Below are 13,371 nucleotides of genomic sequence, written 5' to 3' on the forward strand. Positions count from 1 at the left end.
CTCCTACTTAGCAGGTAGTATGCCAGAGTTATCTCCAATATCTGGATAAGACTGTCTCTTTTCTAAAGGAGCTCATGATCTAAAGAGATGAATGCATGAACAAGGAACTGGACCCCATTGTGATAAGGATCCAACTAGTGGTATGAGGAAATGGTTATTGTAGCAGAGAGAAGAGAGTAATTAATCATTCCTGGGGGAACGGAAGGCTTCCAAGAGAAAATGACATTGCAGCTTGGCCATAAAGGATTAGTAGGATTTTTCCAGGCTAAGAAAGGAAGGGCATTCTAAGCATAAACAAGAGTCCAGAGAATTGACAGCACGTGTTGTTAGGGTAGCAGGTAATTGCAGGAGATGGGTTTGGAATGGTAAAGGGTACCAGAATCATGGCATGTACCAGGTAGAATGGTAAGGAACCATAGCGCCACATTAAAGCATTGGAATTCGCTATAGGTCATAAGAGGAGCCTTAGAAACATTTAAAAGGAGAATAGCTTAATTGGAGCTGGGATAGAACATACTAGAGAGGGAGTAGCCTGAAAAGGGAGACGAGTTAGGAGGATAATCTACAGCAGGAAGCTGAAGCCGAGGCCACCACAGAGCAGGGAGGAAAGCAAGAGGCCACATTAGAGAGTCATTTGTAAGGTAATAGGACACATGGTGACCGATTAGATGTGGATATTGAGGAAGGGAGAAGACTAGGCGCTTAATAAATGTTTTGGTGGGATAATGCTGCAATGTTTTAAATGATGTATTTCCTCACTCCACATATAAAATTCCTGTTTTCCCTTGCTCAGGTGGCAAAGGCACATCACCCTCCTTGTCCTCAAGTTAGGACGATTACTGAAGAAACAGAGAGAAAGTGTCACTGCCACTGGATGTAAACTCCAGGGCAGGGTCTCGGTGTTGTTTGCTTTTCTATTTCCAACATTTGAAAACAGAATCTGACACATCTAATAAATATCTGTTGAGTTTTTTTTTTTTTTAAGTCTGTACTTGAATTTCAAAATGCAGTATTTTTAAAAGGTTTATTTACTTTAGAGAACGAGCGAGCAGGGGGGAGGACAGAGGGAGAGGGAAAGAATCTAAAGCAGACTTCCCACTGAGGACAGAGGCTGACATGGGGCTCGATCTCAGGACCCTGAGATCATGACCTGAGCCGAAATCAACAGTCGGACACTTACCCGACTGCAACACCCAGGAACCCCTCAAAATGGAATTTTGGAGCTCATGGTAGAGATAATAGTTGAGGCAAAAAAAGAAAAAAAAAATTGCATAAATGACAGCCTGGGCTTAAACCTAAGAGCTGAGGACTGGTCAAAAGAGGAAGCATGCAGAATGACTTTCTCTCGTCTGTTGAGACAAGACAATACTCGTACAGGCTGGAGTGGAGAAGACAGGACTCTGAAGCTGACACCCATCAGGGATTAGCTTCAAGGAGGGTAGAGGAATAATAGAACTCTCTGAAAAGTTTCAGGGTCTACGAGTTCGGAGGACTGAGGTTCCATTTCCCTTGGGAATTCAGAGGAGGTGCCCACACCCTGATGGCATGATAGCAGAGATACGCAGAAGGCATGGCTTGGCAGAGGGACTGAGGGAGCTCCCCAGGTGTCCAGCAGCCCCAAGTGACACAGGAGAGCATCTTACCTGAGACTCAGGATGGGGAGAGAGGACGTAGGCACTCTTCTTCATGCCTATCTGGGCGTCGGCGTCTAAGGGAAGAGAGGGAGAAAGCATAGTGAAGGTTTTGGCATCTGAAAGTCTTCAGAGAGTGAATTGCTATGAAAAGTGTTTTGCGGCTAGGAACTGGGTTTCTTTTAGCATCTTCTGAGTTGAATAAAGAATGAGATTCTTCTAAAATTATTTTTCATCCTGTATTGTATACAATTGTTGTATTATGTTGTATTGTATCATGTTGTATTATGCTTCCAAAACACCACCTTCCCTCTAAGATGGTCCTAGCTTCAGGAGCATCTCATGAACAAGACCTGTGCCTGGGAAAATACTGAAGAGGAGGAGTTTTAGAAGTTCTATCCTGCACCCCAAGGTGGTTAATCTAGGAATTACATGTGATTACATGTACAAGAGCTATTTCCTAGCTCTCCTAATAATGGTAACTATTTGAGTACTAACTACTATATTTCATCAATTCTTAGACCCATTTTCATGTAGTTTATATCTTAAAAATTAGGATGAATATAATCATCCGCATTTTTGTTAGTGGCACCAATAATGTTATGTTACTGTCAGTGGTCCCTTAGTTTAAGAGGTGGTGTACGCATCAGACACAATGCTGAGCATTTTACATATACTGATGTCATCACTACCATTTGACAGACAAGGAAACTGAGGCAAGGAATGCTCAATAACCTGCTGAGGTTGACTGACACGCATAGCATGGGGCAGAGATTGAAAGCAGTCCCCCCTCAGAGTCCGTGCTTGTCTGTACGCTATGCTGCCTCTCAGGCTGGACAGCAGGTGGCCCCTTTACAGCAAGGTCCCTCTGCTGAGTTTCATGGCACCCTTAATACAGTCTTATAAAATCAGTACTGCTTTTATTTCTATTTCATATTTGAGGGAAGTGTTTTAAAAAGGTTAAGTAACTTAGGGTCATACTGCTGGCACACAGAGGTAAAGGGCTTGGACCTTGATCCAGTCTATATTTTACTGGCTAAATAGAAACAAAGTCTTTTAAAGGTAATATGCTCCGTTAAAGAATAGGAAAGCGATATCCTAAATTCAGACAACTTTTATATTTATTTAGAGAGATAGTCTGTCACTGACCTTTGAAAAATATCAACTATGCTATGACTAAACACCAAAAAAGCATTTACTTTCTATACCATAGAGAAAAAATTAACATTTATAAATTTGTATTTATTAAAAAAATTGCCAGGCACTGGGATTCTATTTGAAAGGCAACTGCATATTAATTTCAATAAGATCTTATATCTTGATGATTGTTGGCAATAAATCATCATGAAGTAACATACCACAAATAAGAAATTTAGCTGAAATTAAAGGTGCTTATTAAATTCAAACACATTTTAAACTTATTGAGCCCCATCAATTACTTTATTAAATATATCTGTGGGTTTTATCCTCATTATCCAGCACTTTTAATACTCCCTGATTTGCTGATCCTGATCTAAGACTTGCTACTTATTTTTTCTTACTCAAATATATTTCTGACTCACAGAGCTTCCAAGGAGCTAATATTCTTTAGATCATAAAGCCTTGTGTCTGTGGCCTAATTTTGTTTGCTAATGAGTTTCAGAGGTTATTCTATTACATCCCTATATGTCTGTGAGGTAGGTAAGACCAAAATTCAGACCCTAGTTTTACACATACAGAAACAGGCAAGTAGAGGCTGAATGGCTTGGTACTAAACTCAAGGATGGAGTACTGGCCTTTAGGCCAAGGTGCTTGGCATTTGAAAGGGGCTGTAGATAATGCCCCCTTTTAACGAATTTGGAATAAAATATAAGGCAGTTCTACTTGCCTAACAATTAACCAATAATCAATCACTCATTGAGTTTTGGTCATCAGGAGTAAAGTTTCTGATAGACTAACCATTAGTAAGGTTATGTAATAGAATCTTATACATGGATTTTATCAAGAGGAGTTTTTGTTAGAACCACACCATTAATGTATTGAGATTTGTGAGTATCAGGCACAAACTTACAAAGGAAAGTCCTATTCTCTCATCCACTCTGACCAGTTCAAAAGCATGGATTAAGTGAAAGGGAACATGAATTTATAAGAGGGATTAATGCAAATTAATTTCCCTGGCATTTAAGTCAAGACTTCTTTTCTATACTTTCTTATATACATCATGGCATAACATTTATGAACATTTTTTCTACAGCCCCTCTGGATGTGAAGAGATATGAAGAAGAGTATGTCCTGCTGCTGGTCTTATTCTCTTAACCAACAGTTCACTTGGTAGAGGGTGGGGGTAAGTGCTAGGGATCATCCTACTGGGAGTGTTTTGTACATTTGTGGGAAGTTTTGTTATTGTTGTTCTAGTGTGTAACCTTGGGATTTACATATTGAAATCCATTTTAAAAATTATTAACCACATTCATTTCATATCTTTGGTGCATTAGGACATTATGTCAATTTTAAAAAATTACATATATAGGCAAGTATATTACCTGAGGTTCATCAGGGCATCGTAAAAGAAACATCCAAAATATCTGTGCTATGAAGGGAAAACTTGTTCTACAGCATTGCTCTAGATTGGGGTTTTCAAAGTGTGGTCTGTGGACCAGCAGCATCAGCATCACCTGGGAACTTGTTACAAATACAAGTCCTTGGGTCCTACTCCAGACTTGGCAAGAAACTTTGGGGGTGTAGCCAGGCAATGTGCGTTTTAACAAGGTTTCCGCGAGATTTTGATGTTCAGGTTTGAGAACCCCTGCTTAGACTAATTGTTTCTGTAGTCACATTATTGTTAAAGGAACATGGAAGGTAACATTTTCTAAAATGTGGTCTTCTATCCCCATGCATAATATAATGCATGCTAATAATTCTTGGACACTTTGGTCTTGAGAGGGAAACCATCTGGTTAAACACCCTAGTGAAGTGGCTGGGATTGGACCTGAGGGCTGCCAGCACAGTGCTTTCTATCACGTCACACTCCTCCTGTGCTTAGCTTCCAGAATCTCTGCTTCAGTGCACGTCTTCTGTGTGCTAAACTGTTTTTGTTTTTTGCTTTATCTGCCTAGATTTTGAGTGTCTGGAGATTATAGTAAGGAATAGGGATAGCATTATTGTTCATAAAAACTATTTACAAATCCACCCAGTACTTAGGAGGGAACCCTTTGAGAACTATAGTATTCCCTCCCACCCCCTAAATTGGCAAAACGTGCTTGGTTAAAATAAACACTAAAAAGAGATTTGGGGTGACAGGCATCAGGGATAGAGGGACAGAGCTAAACTGGAGGAGGTAGGAAAGGAGGGAGGGAGGAAGGGAGAGGGAGAGAAGATTCAGAGCTAAACTTCATCAGGGAGAGATGCACAAAGGGGTCTTCTGTTTGGGAAGACGTGTGCGCGCGCGTGCGCACACACACACACACACACACACACACACACACACACTCATTTTGAAATCATAAAGCTGTTGATTGTCCCTCAGAATATTTGTTAAGCAGAGCTTTAGGTCTTCCATGGATGACAGAAAATTGCAACAGACAAGAAAATGAAGAACTTCAGTTTGATATTTCTCTACTTTCCTTTGCTAGTTAACAACATATTCTGTGTTATCTGAAACTTTGTTTTTATCAATGAAATGTGTATCTTACTATTATGTTGGTTTAAAAAGAAGTTACAAAAGACTATTGTGCTTTGTTTTATAAATAGTAAAAAATTAGATAATCTGACCAAAACGAAGGGTTAGAATATTTCTATGTTTTAAGTGAATATAGAGTATTCATTTTAAACAGATAAAATTTGAAAAATAAAATGACTTGAACTTTTTTCTTCTTTAAAAGATCACGTTTGTACAAAAACTGAAAAAAGTAGTGATGTAGCAATCATATTATCTTTAAAGTAATGAAAAATAATCAAATCTTCCTATAAACTCCTGTGAAGAGTTACAAGTATGTTTCTATAAAATGGTGGATGGCACTGTACCATTTACACAGGACACACCCTAATTGAGGTTCTTTAAAAGACCATGAACAGAGACATGAAGACAATCTTTCTTTAGTTTTTTTAAATTATCACTTTATGCCTAGATTTTCTGGAAAAACACTCTAATTTTTGATAAACTAGATCATTCTACTAAATGCTCTACATCACTTTATAACAAATAGCTTAGGAAGACATTTTTTTCTGTTCCATATCCAAGACTTTAATAATTCTCTGAATAAAAATTAATTATAATGAAAGTTAGTCTTTGCAATGTCTCGTTTTCCCTTGTTAAAGGCTCAAATAAGGTGAGACATGACTGCCACCATGTGGGCAGTAAAATGAATAGATTTCAAAATCAAACCTTCAATTTAATAAAAGAATTACCATATTCTTTAAATACGATGGAGAACAGTAAGTACTGTTTGATCTTCTTTATGTTATTCTAAATCCATTAATATAATACTCATTCTTGGTACAAGTAGTTGGACACTATTAACTGGCAAGATGCCAGTTATGTAAATTATCTACATCCTTGTTGCTCAAAGTTCATTCCACAGACCAGCAGCATCTGCACTACCTGGGAGCTTGTTAGAGATGCAGTTAGACCCCACCTCAGATACCCTGAATCCAAATCTGCCTTTTAACAAGATGCCCAGGGAGATTCCATACACACTACAGGCCAAGAAGTGTTCATCTACAGTAAGGGCCTACAGTAGGGGATCTCACCTCACCCAATGCAGGGGAGGTGACTTTTACCAAAAAGCCCACCTAGTTAAGAAAAATAGTTTGTCTTACTTGAATTGACTTTATCTTTGCAAATGTAGAAATCTATTTTATCTATTATTTGCTTAGGTTAAACTAATGGGATTAATTCCACAATTCAGAGAAAAAAATTAAAACAGATTTTCCAGAAAAAAGGGCTTGTTTAGTTTCAGGAGAGATTAGAGTATTTTATTTTGCCCAATCAGAGCCCTTCAGCATAAAGACATTCATATACATATATATGAACATTTTCCAGAAACATTATAATACATTTTTTTTAAAATACCAGCTTAACGGTATTTATTTACAAAAATATTTCATTACCTAATTTTAAACCTTTGCTGTGATGACATTTTGTAAAGTACAGGAATGCAAAATAACTACAAAGTTTAACACATTTTTAGTGTTTGCAATAGTGCTTTTGTTTTTGTTTAAAATGAAACAGTACACAGAGTTGGTTTTTTTTTTTTTTACCGTATTTAAAATACATATTCCAGCAATTACCTTTGAGATAGTTACTGGACTGAGCAAAATTAGAAAAAAAAAATAAAAGGTGCAGCAACTGAAAACTGCCTGCGGGTTTAAGGTAGACACAAGCTAGAGCTCTATACCAAGCATGCTTGCCCCTGAAGTGGACAATGTTAAAAACTTATCCTTGCTCTTTTTAATATTGTTTTGGTGATGCATTTACAATGAACCAATAGTATAACTAGAAAGAAATGTTTTTCTGGTTCTAACTATCATGTTAAGCAGCGGTCACACCTAAAGTATCACAGTACCGTTTATTTACAAAAAAAAAACCTAAAAAAATTTAAAATATGATTTTCTCTTTGCATTGCTTTCTACTGACATGTTGAGTCTGTTTTTAACTCCTCACATTGTCTTCAGTTGAAGCAAAGTTCGAACAACATAAAACACTTAGCAAAAGTATATTTAAAAAAATGAAACTCCCAATCAAATAGGATTCCATTGCCATTAGCCTATGTCCATTTTAAATGCCTGAGCCAAACAACCTACAATAAATTAGTACTGACTTATTTACATCTCATACACTATAAAATTTTAATTTTAAACTATGAGCCTCATTGCAAAATACCGGCAAAACTGACATTCATGATTTTTCTGATGTAAAGAATGCAATATGCAATAAAAAGAGCAATTACATGTAGTCCTGGACTACTGTACTCAATTTGTAAATGAATTGTGCCTAGTAATTTAAGACTCTATTAATAACTGAAGAAAGCCATGTTATATAACTGGGAAGTTATTAAAACCATTTAATTCAGCTGAGAAAGGTAAACTAAAGTTTTCCCTTTAATTTTTGTTGTTGTTACAACTATTTTCTGTCCACAGAACTTTTAAAACTTCTGTGGCAGTAATAAGATCATTAATATTCACAGGAAAAATAATCCCCATAGCACTTTACAAGAAATTGATAAGTGATGAAAAGTGTGATTAACAAAAGCTGTAAACAGTATCTTCACATTCATTTTCAAATGAAAAAAAATCACTGGTGGGCATAAATTTCAATCCAAGAGAACAAGCACTCTAAAAAGAAAAAGAAAAAAAGGAGGACACTTAAGATAGAGAAGTGCTCTTTTTCAAAGTAAATACAGATTAAAAAGTCTAGGAATAGTGATCAAGTATCAAACTGATAAGGAACAAATTCTATAAACTACAAAATAAAAACCTTCATTGACAAAAATACATAAACTCTGTTTTCATTTTTGGAAATTTATTTTTAAAAAAGGTAGAAGAAAATACCTGGAAAACTATTTTAAATATATATATATTTTAAAACAATAGTTAAGGTAGGCATCCGACAGCAAGCTGCAGCTAGTGAGAAAGATCTCGCAATTACTGTTGTGGGCATTTTCCCCAAAATAAAATTAATATTTGAAAATGCTCAATAGAGGGTATTTTTTAAACCATAGTAATGATTATCTTTCCTGTCAACGCATGAAGACTTTTGAATAATGTATGATTCTCTAAAATTAATTGTATCTCGATATGAGATACCAATATTTCTTATTATAAGCGTAAAACATAACTTTTTGTATGGATAATATACATACTTTTTAAGTACTTTGACTTAAACTTAACAAGTTCACCATTTTTAAAATTAAAGAGTACATTTATAAAAATTTCATTTTAAAATTAAAAGTATATTCTCTAGCAGTATGTATAAATATAACATGTTACTGTATGATCTTAAAACAAATCTGAAAGTGTTGCAATAATTTAAGACCTAGAACACTGAAACATACAGCAAATGATTTTACTATTTTTTTCCTTGAAAACTATATAAAGCCCTATTAAAGATTTTAAGACTATGATCAGTTTAATTATTTAAGGTGCAGCTAGCAGCATATTCATGATTTTGGCATGTTTTATACATATGCATCACTTGATTTTAACTGAGAAATGTGGATTAAATGATAATAAAAAGTTTTTGTTACCTAAAAAAGTGCAGAAAAAATTCAAGTTTAAAGTTCAGTGCTCTTTATTTTGCAAAAACAAATAAACAAAATCCCCGAAGTTAAAATGTAAAATAAATCTTTGCCACAAAAAATTTACCTTTGGATATAGCTTTTCTAATGTCATTGAGAAAATGCCTTCAGCAAAACATAGGGAATCTGGAACTCAGGGTAAAACTCTGCACTCTGTGGGGGTCTCCCCCTGTCTTCCCTTTCCTCAGCTGTCTCCCCACCACCCCCTGTAACCTAAAAATGTGTAACACTTTCAGACTTGTTTAAAACACTCACATATCTACACAAAAGAACTTCAGAGAAACCTACAATTAAGAAGGTCTAAGCAAAAGAAATGCTTCTTTCTTTACTATAAAGTACTGTACTTAAATTGTAATATACTACACATAACATAGACAAGTAGCAGCATTTTTTTTTCACATCCATAAAGAAAAGCAAATTAAGTCAATCACAGCTCAGTGATATCTATAACCATTTTTGGAAACACTTTGTACAACTGAAATGCAAACCCAGGGGATTAAGATGATGCAAAAATTCAAATGGATGTAATATACAGAATTTGTCAGAGTATTAAGATTTCAAATAAATTTCTAAGGAACTATATATGAATTTTAGTTTGAAGAGTGAACTGGCTATGTGGTACATATAGGGAAACAACTTCCTATTGATAAGCTGCTAATTAATGAATACTTCAATGATTTTTAGAGCGAAGGACAAATGCAACAAAGAATTATGTCCTCAAATGAGGATATGGAGGAAGCACACACAAATCTTTCATTTTCCTAATATTTTCTATTTTTTTTTTTTTGGTTTGTTTTCCTGAAATCCTGGCTTGCTGGTGACTATAACTTTTTGCACATAAAAAGAAAAAAATAGAGATGTTATCTCTCAAATTACAATAAATTCCCTGGGTTAGTTATTACTGCAGACTGTCTCTTATCTACAGACTGAATCAAGTATAACTCGGAGAAGCCATTTTCTATTCTCAAAAATAGTTCAAGCTTTCTAGTTCTAAGTGAGTTTCTAGGTTTGCTGTGCATAATCTGTAGATTAATTTAAAAACAAAATAACTCAAAATATTGATTTAACATTTTCTTATAAAATCCATTTCAGATAAATGTATCTACCTCTCTATTTGAAAATAATTACAAGATTAGTTCATTTTATATACAACAGGAAAAATGACCATAGAAATAAAGTTGATGTACAATTAACACAAAGTAACACAGCAAATTAAATAACTGGAGTTAATATGCCCTTCCACATAATGGGGAATCAACCAGTATATTATTTTACTTAATGCTTCTCAACTTTAAATCCATAACTGTTGATTTTATTGATGACATTCTCAAAACTGTACCTTAAAAAGGGGCCTAATACTTCCTGTGACAGATTTTGGAACAACAGGTTTATTAGATAACACAGGATACAAATTAAGCCATCTGTAAACTGCTGACTGTTCATCATATAGCTGACGTTAACTAAACAGAAACATGTTATCCATAGGTATTTTCTACAAATTCAAAACCTTTTGAAAATGATTACTTTTAAAATATTTATTTTGGCTCAATCAATTATCTCTATCACATATATTTAGTCCCTCCCTGATGACATTCAAAATAAATTTTAATGTAAACTTTTGTATCCCATAGTGCACATTATAAAATGTAAACATAAAAGCTTTATTAGTGAAAAGAAGAGGAAAAGATGCATAACAGACTGTGTGAAATTAAGGTGTTCTACATATACCTTTAATGTTCATATGGAATAGAAAAAACAACCATCAAGTTTGCTATCAATTTGTGCTCTGATTATATCTTAATGAAAAAAAATATTTAAATAATTATTTATAGAAGAAAATATTTAAATTTCATTAATAGTAAGTGTAATGCTTCTATTTTGCTCTTCCTTTGTTGCTTTAAGAACCACCAATAATCATCTCAGATGAGCCTGTATTACGAGATCACTTACTTCCAGGTCTACCAAGTTATCTCTTCCCTGTCTGCAATGCTATTCTAGGAACCAATCATTTATTGTCCACTGATGGTATCGTTTGCATTATACTCCAATACAGAAATAATTTAGTTACCAAAATGCACATATTTTCCTTTCCTTTTGGCTTTTTAAAACCTTGAAAGGACATGTACAGATTTATAGTATATTTCTACAGAAAATATTTTGTAGGTCATCAGACTAGACTCTTATATAGATAATTATTGACAACAGATGCTTGTTTTCCATGCGACAGCATGTGCACTAAGATTTAATTGGCTCATCACCTGAGTGTACTGGAACTGTTAGCAAATAAAGGGCATTTTAAAAAGGGAGCTGAGCGTTTTACTGAAATAATGAAACATTTTTTTCGCAATTTTAATTAAATAATGCAAAGGTACATTTGGTTAAACATTTTATAAAAATTCAAGCAAAATTAAAAACTTAGCCAATTTCAACATTTCTACAAATTTAACCAGTAACTATTTTGGTCAAATCCACCTTTAGCTGAATTAATGAGAACAAGGACAAGGGACATTGAAGTATTCTCCTCACCACAATGGAGGTTTTTCTCACTTTCCACACCGTATAGCCACTACATGGAAACTCCCAGAATGATGAGCAGTTCAGTCATGCTCTACACTTTTCTTTTCAATGAAAAGTGATGTATCGCCTTGTTTTGCTTTTGACAAAATATGGACTAAACACAAGTATACAATAACAAGAATCCAAGAGTAGCCCATACACAAGTCAATGATGTGTATGTTTTTATTATTTAAAGCCCACCATTCAGCTTATCTGTCTACAGATATGGTAACAAACAGTTTGTTTCTTTTTCACTAATGACACTGATGACCGTTCAGTTTAAGGGAGGGAAAGTCCAAGACAGCTGTTTATAATTCAGTCAATGACACAAACATAACTATTTCAGCTTCAGGACTTCTGACTTATTGCCTCTCCCTCAAAGAGGTCAAACACTGATGGCAGATACAATAGCACACAATCTTTTGGCCTATGAAAGATTAATACAAGAATGACCCAGGAATAGTCCCTGCCAGGTCTCCTCAACATCCCCCTTTGTTTCTTCATCTGTAACATGTGACCTGCTTAGTTCCCACACTGTCCACTCATAGCCGGCACATACCACCTACTCCACTTTGAGTGTGTGTGGACACTCCTCAGTTAAAGCCACATGACTGAGGTAAAACAGTGCATGATTGTGCTAGGAAAGAACGGTATCGAGTGATGAACATCCCTTTAATGTTAACTTTCCTAAACTGAAATCAATAAAATAAAAAAGGAAAATTCTTTTTCCTTCCAGCTGAAGTTGGACTTAGTTGGATTTCTGGTTGTCAGAACTGGTACCATTTCTTATCTTTGTATTTCAACATCATCTAAAGGGGAGAAAACACAAAAAATGTTTTAAAAATGCCAGAACAACAATATTTACGTTATAATCAATTTCTGTATTTTTCCAAAACATTATATCATCCTGAAACATTCTCTAGTGTTACTGTATTGCTTACTTCAAATCAATTTATATTGAAAGCAATAAGAACTGTTCCATTTAGAGAAAAGACCATAACTATTAAGAACTATAGCCTAGAAGGTCCTCTTATTTTTTTTAGAAATGTGACATAATTAAACTTTGGCTCAGTATATTCTTTGGTGACCTAAGCTAATACCTTAGAAATAAGGTAATTTTCAGTTCTCTGATTTGAACTAAAAATAATGGTTAAAGAATCTGGTGAATGAAAGGTTGAAAACAGTACTCTTGCTGCCATCCAAAACTTACTGAGCAGTTACTCTGACAGGCGCTGCATGGCACACCCTCCCTACATGAATTCATTTCGTCGACCCTCACAGCTCTATGGTTATAGATTATTATTCTCCTCATCTTATAAATGAAGAAAATAAGGCTTATACGGTTACCCAAGGTAACACAATGGCGAAACTGGATTACAGCCCACACTGTCTTCTTTAAGAACCCATGAGCTTAACCACCTCAATATATTATTTCCACAGACTTTCAAATATGGCTCACAAATATCATTTGGTAGAAGGGAAAAGCTATCAGTTTGAGTCTGAGGTCTTTGCTAAATACTTAGAGTGTGAATATATTTTGAAATTGGCTGAAATGTTAGATGCATTAGTGATCACAGTCAGATGCAGGGTTAGGCCAACAAAATTCTTGACCAAGGTCACTAGCCTATATCTGAGGTGTGTGTTAGCCTAGTACAAGGACTCACAAGGGATCTCCAAATTTCTTTGAAGCCCTGGACAAATCTCTCCCAGGTCAAGTGACCTCTTTCATGCATTCCAGTGTCAGCATTCTTGAGCAAGGAAAAGATGACTTTTGATTGAAAAATTTAAAGAGCAATTACTGATAGATTGGGTACTCAAATATAAAAATAACCTTAATATGGTTTCTTCAGATAACAAACTAAGAATGTCCTCAACGGTTAGGCTAGGAACTAAGTGTGTGAAGTAGCCCA

At 35.1% G+C, this 13,371-nt stretch overlaps 1 protein-coding gene across 5 annotated transcripts in view; it reads right to left on the reverse strand.

Annotated features, from left to right (window-relative positions):
- Nucleotides 1-8,880: 8,880 nt before the first annotated feature.
- The window catches only part of STXBP5 (syntaxin binding protein 5), a 174,520-nt gene continuing 170,029 nt past the window's right edge, over nt 8,881-13,371 (reverse strand). For all 5 annotated transcript variants that reach the window (XM_088023848.1, XM_088023846.1, XM_028103208.2 and 2 more), the window contains one exon: nt 8,881-12,270. In XM_088023848.1, coding sequence (XP_087879974.1) covers nt 12,229-12,270 — 42 coding nt within the window. In that variant the 3' untranslated portion in view covers nt 8,881-12,228. The remainder of the gene's footprint in view (nt 12,271-13,371) is intronic.

The sequence above is a fragment of the Eumetopias jubatus genome, unplaced genomic scaffold (genome assembly GCF_037043125.1).
Source record: "Eumetopias jubatus isolate StellerSeaLion01/CBP00866 unplaced genomic scaffold, mEumJub1_p1.0 scaffold_6, whole genome shotgun sequence".
NCBI classification, from domain to species: Eukaryota; Metazoa; Chordata; class Mammalia; order Carnivora; family Otariidae; genus Eumetopias; species Eumetopias jubatus.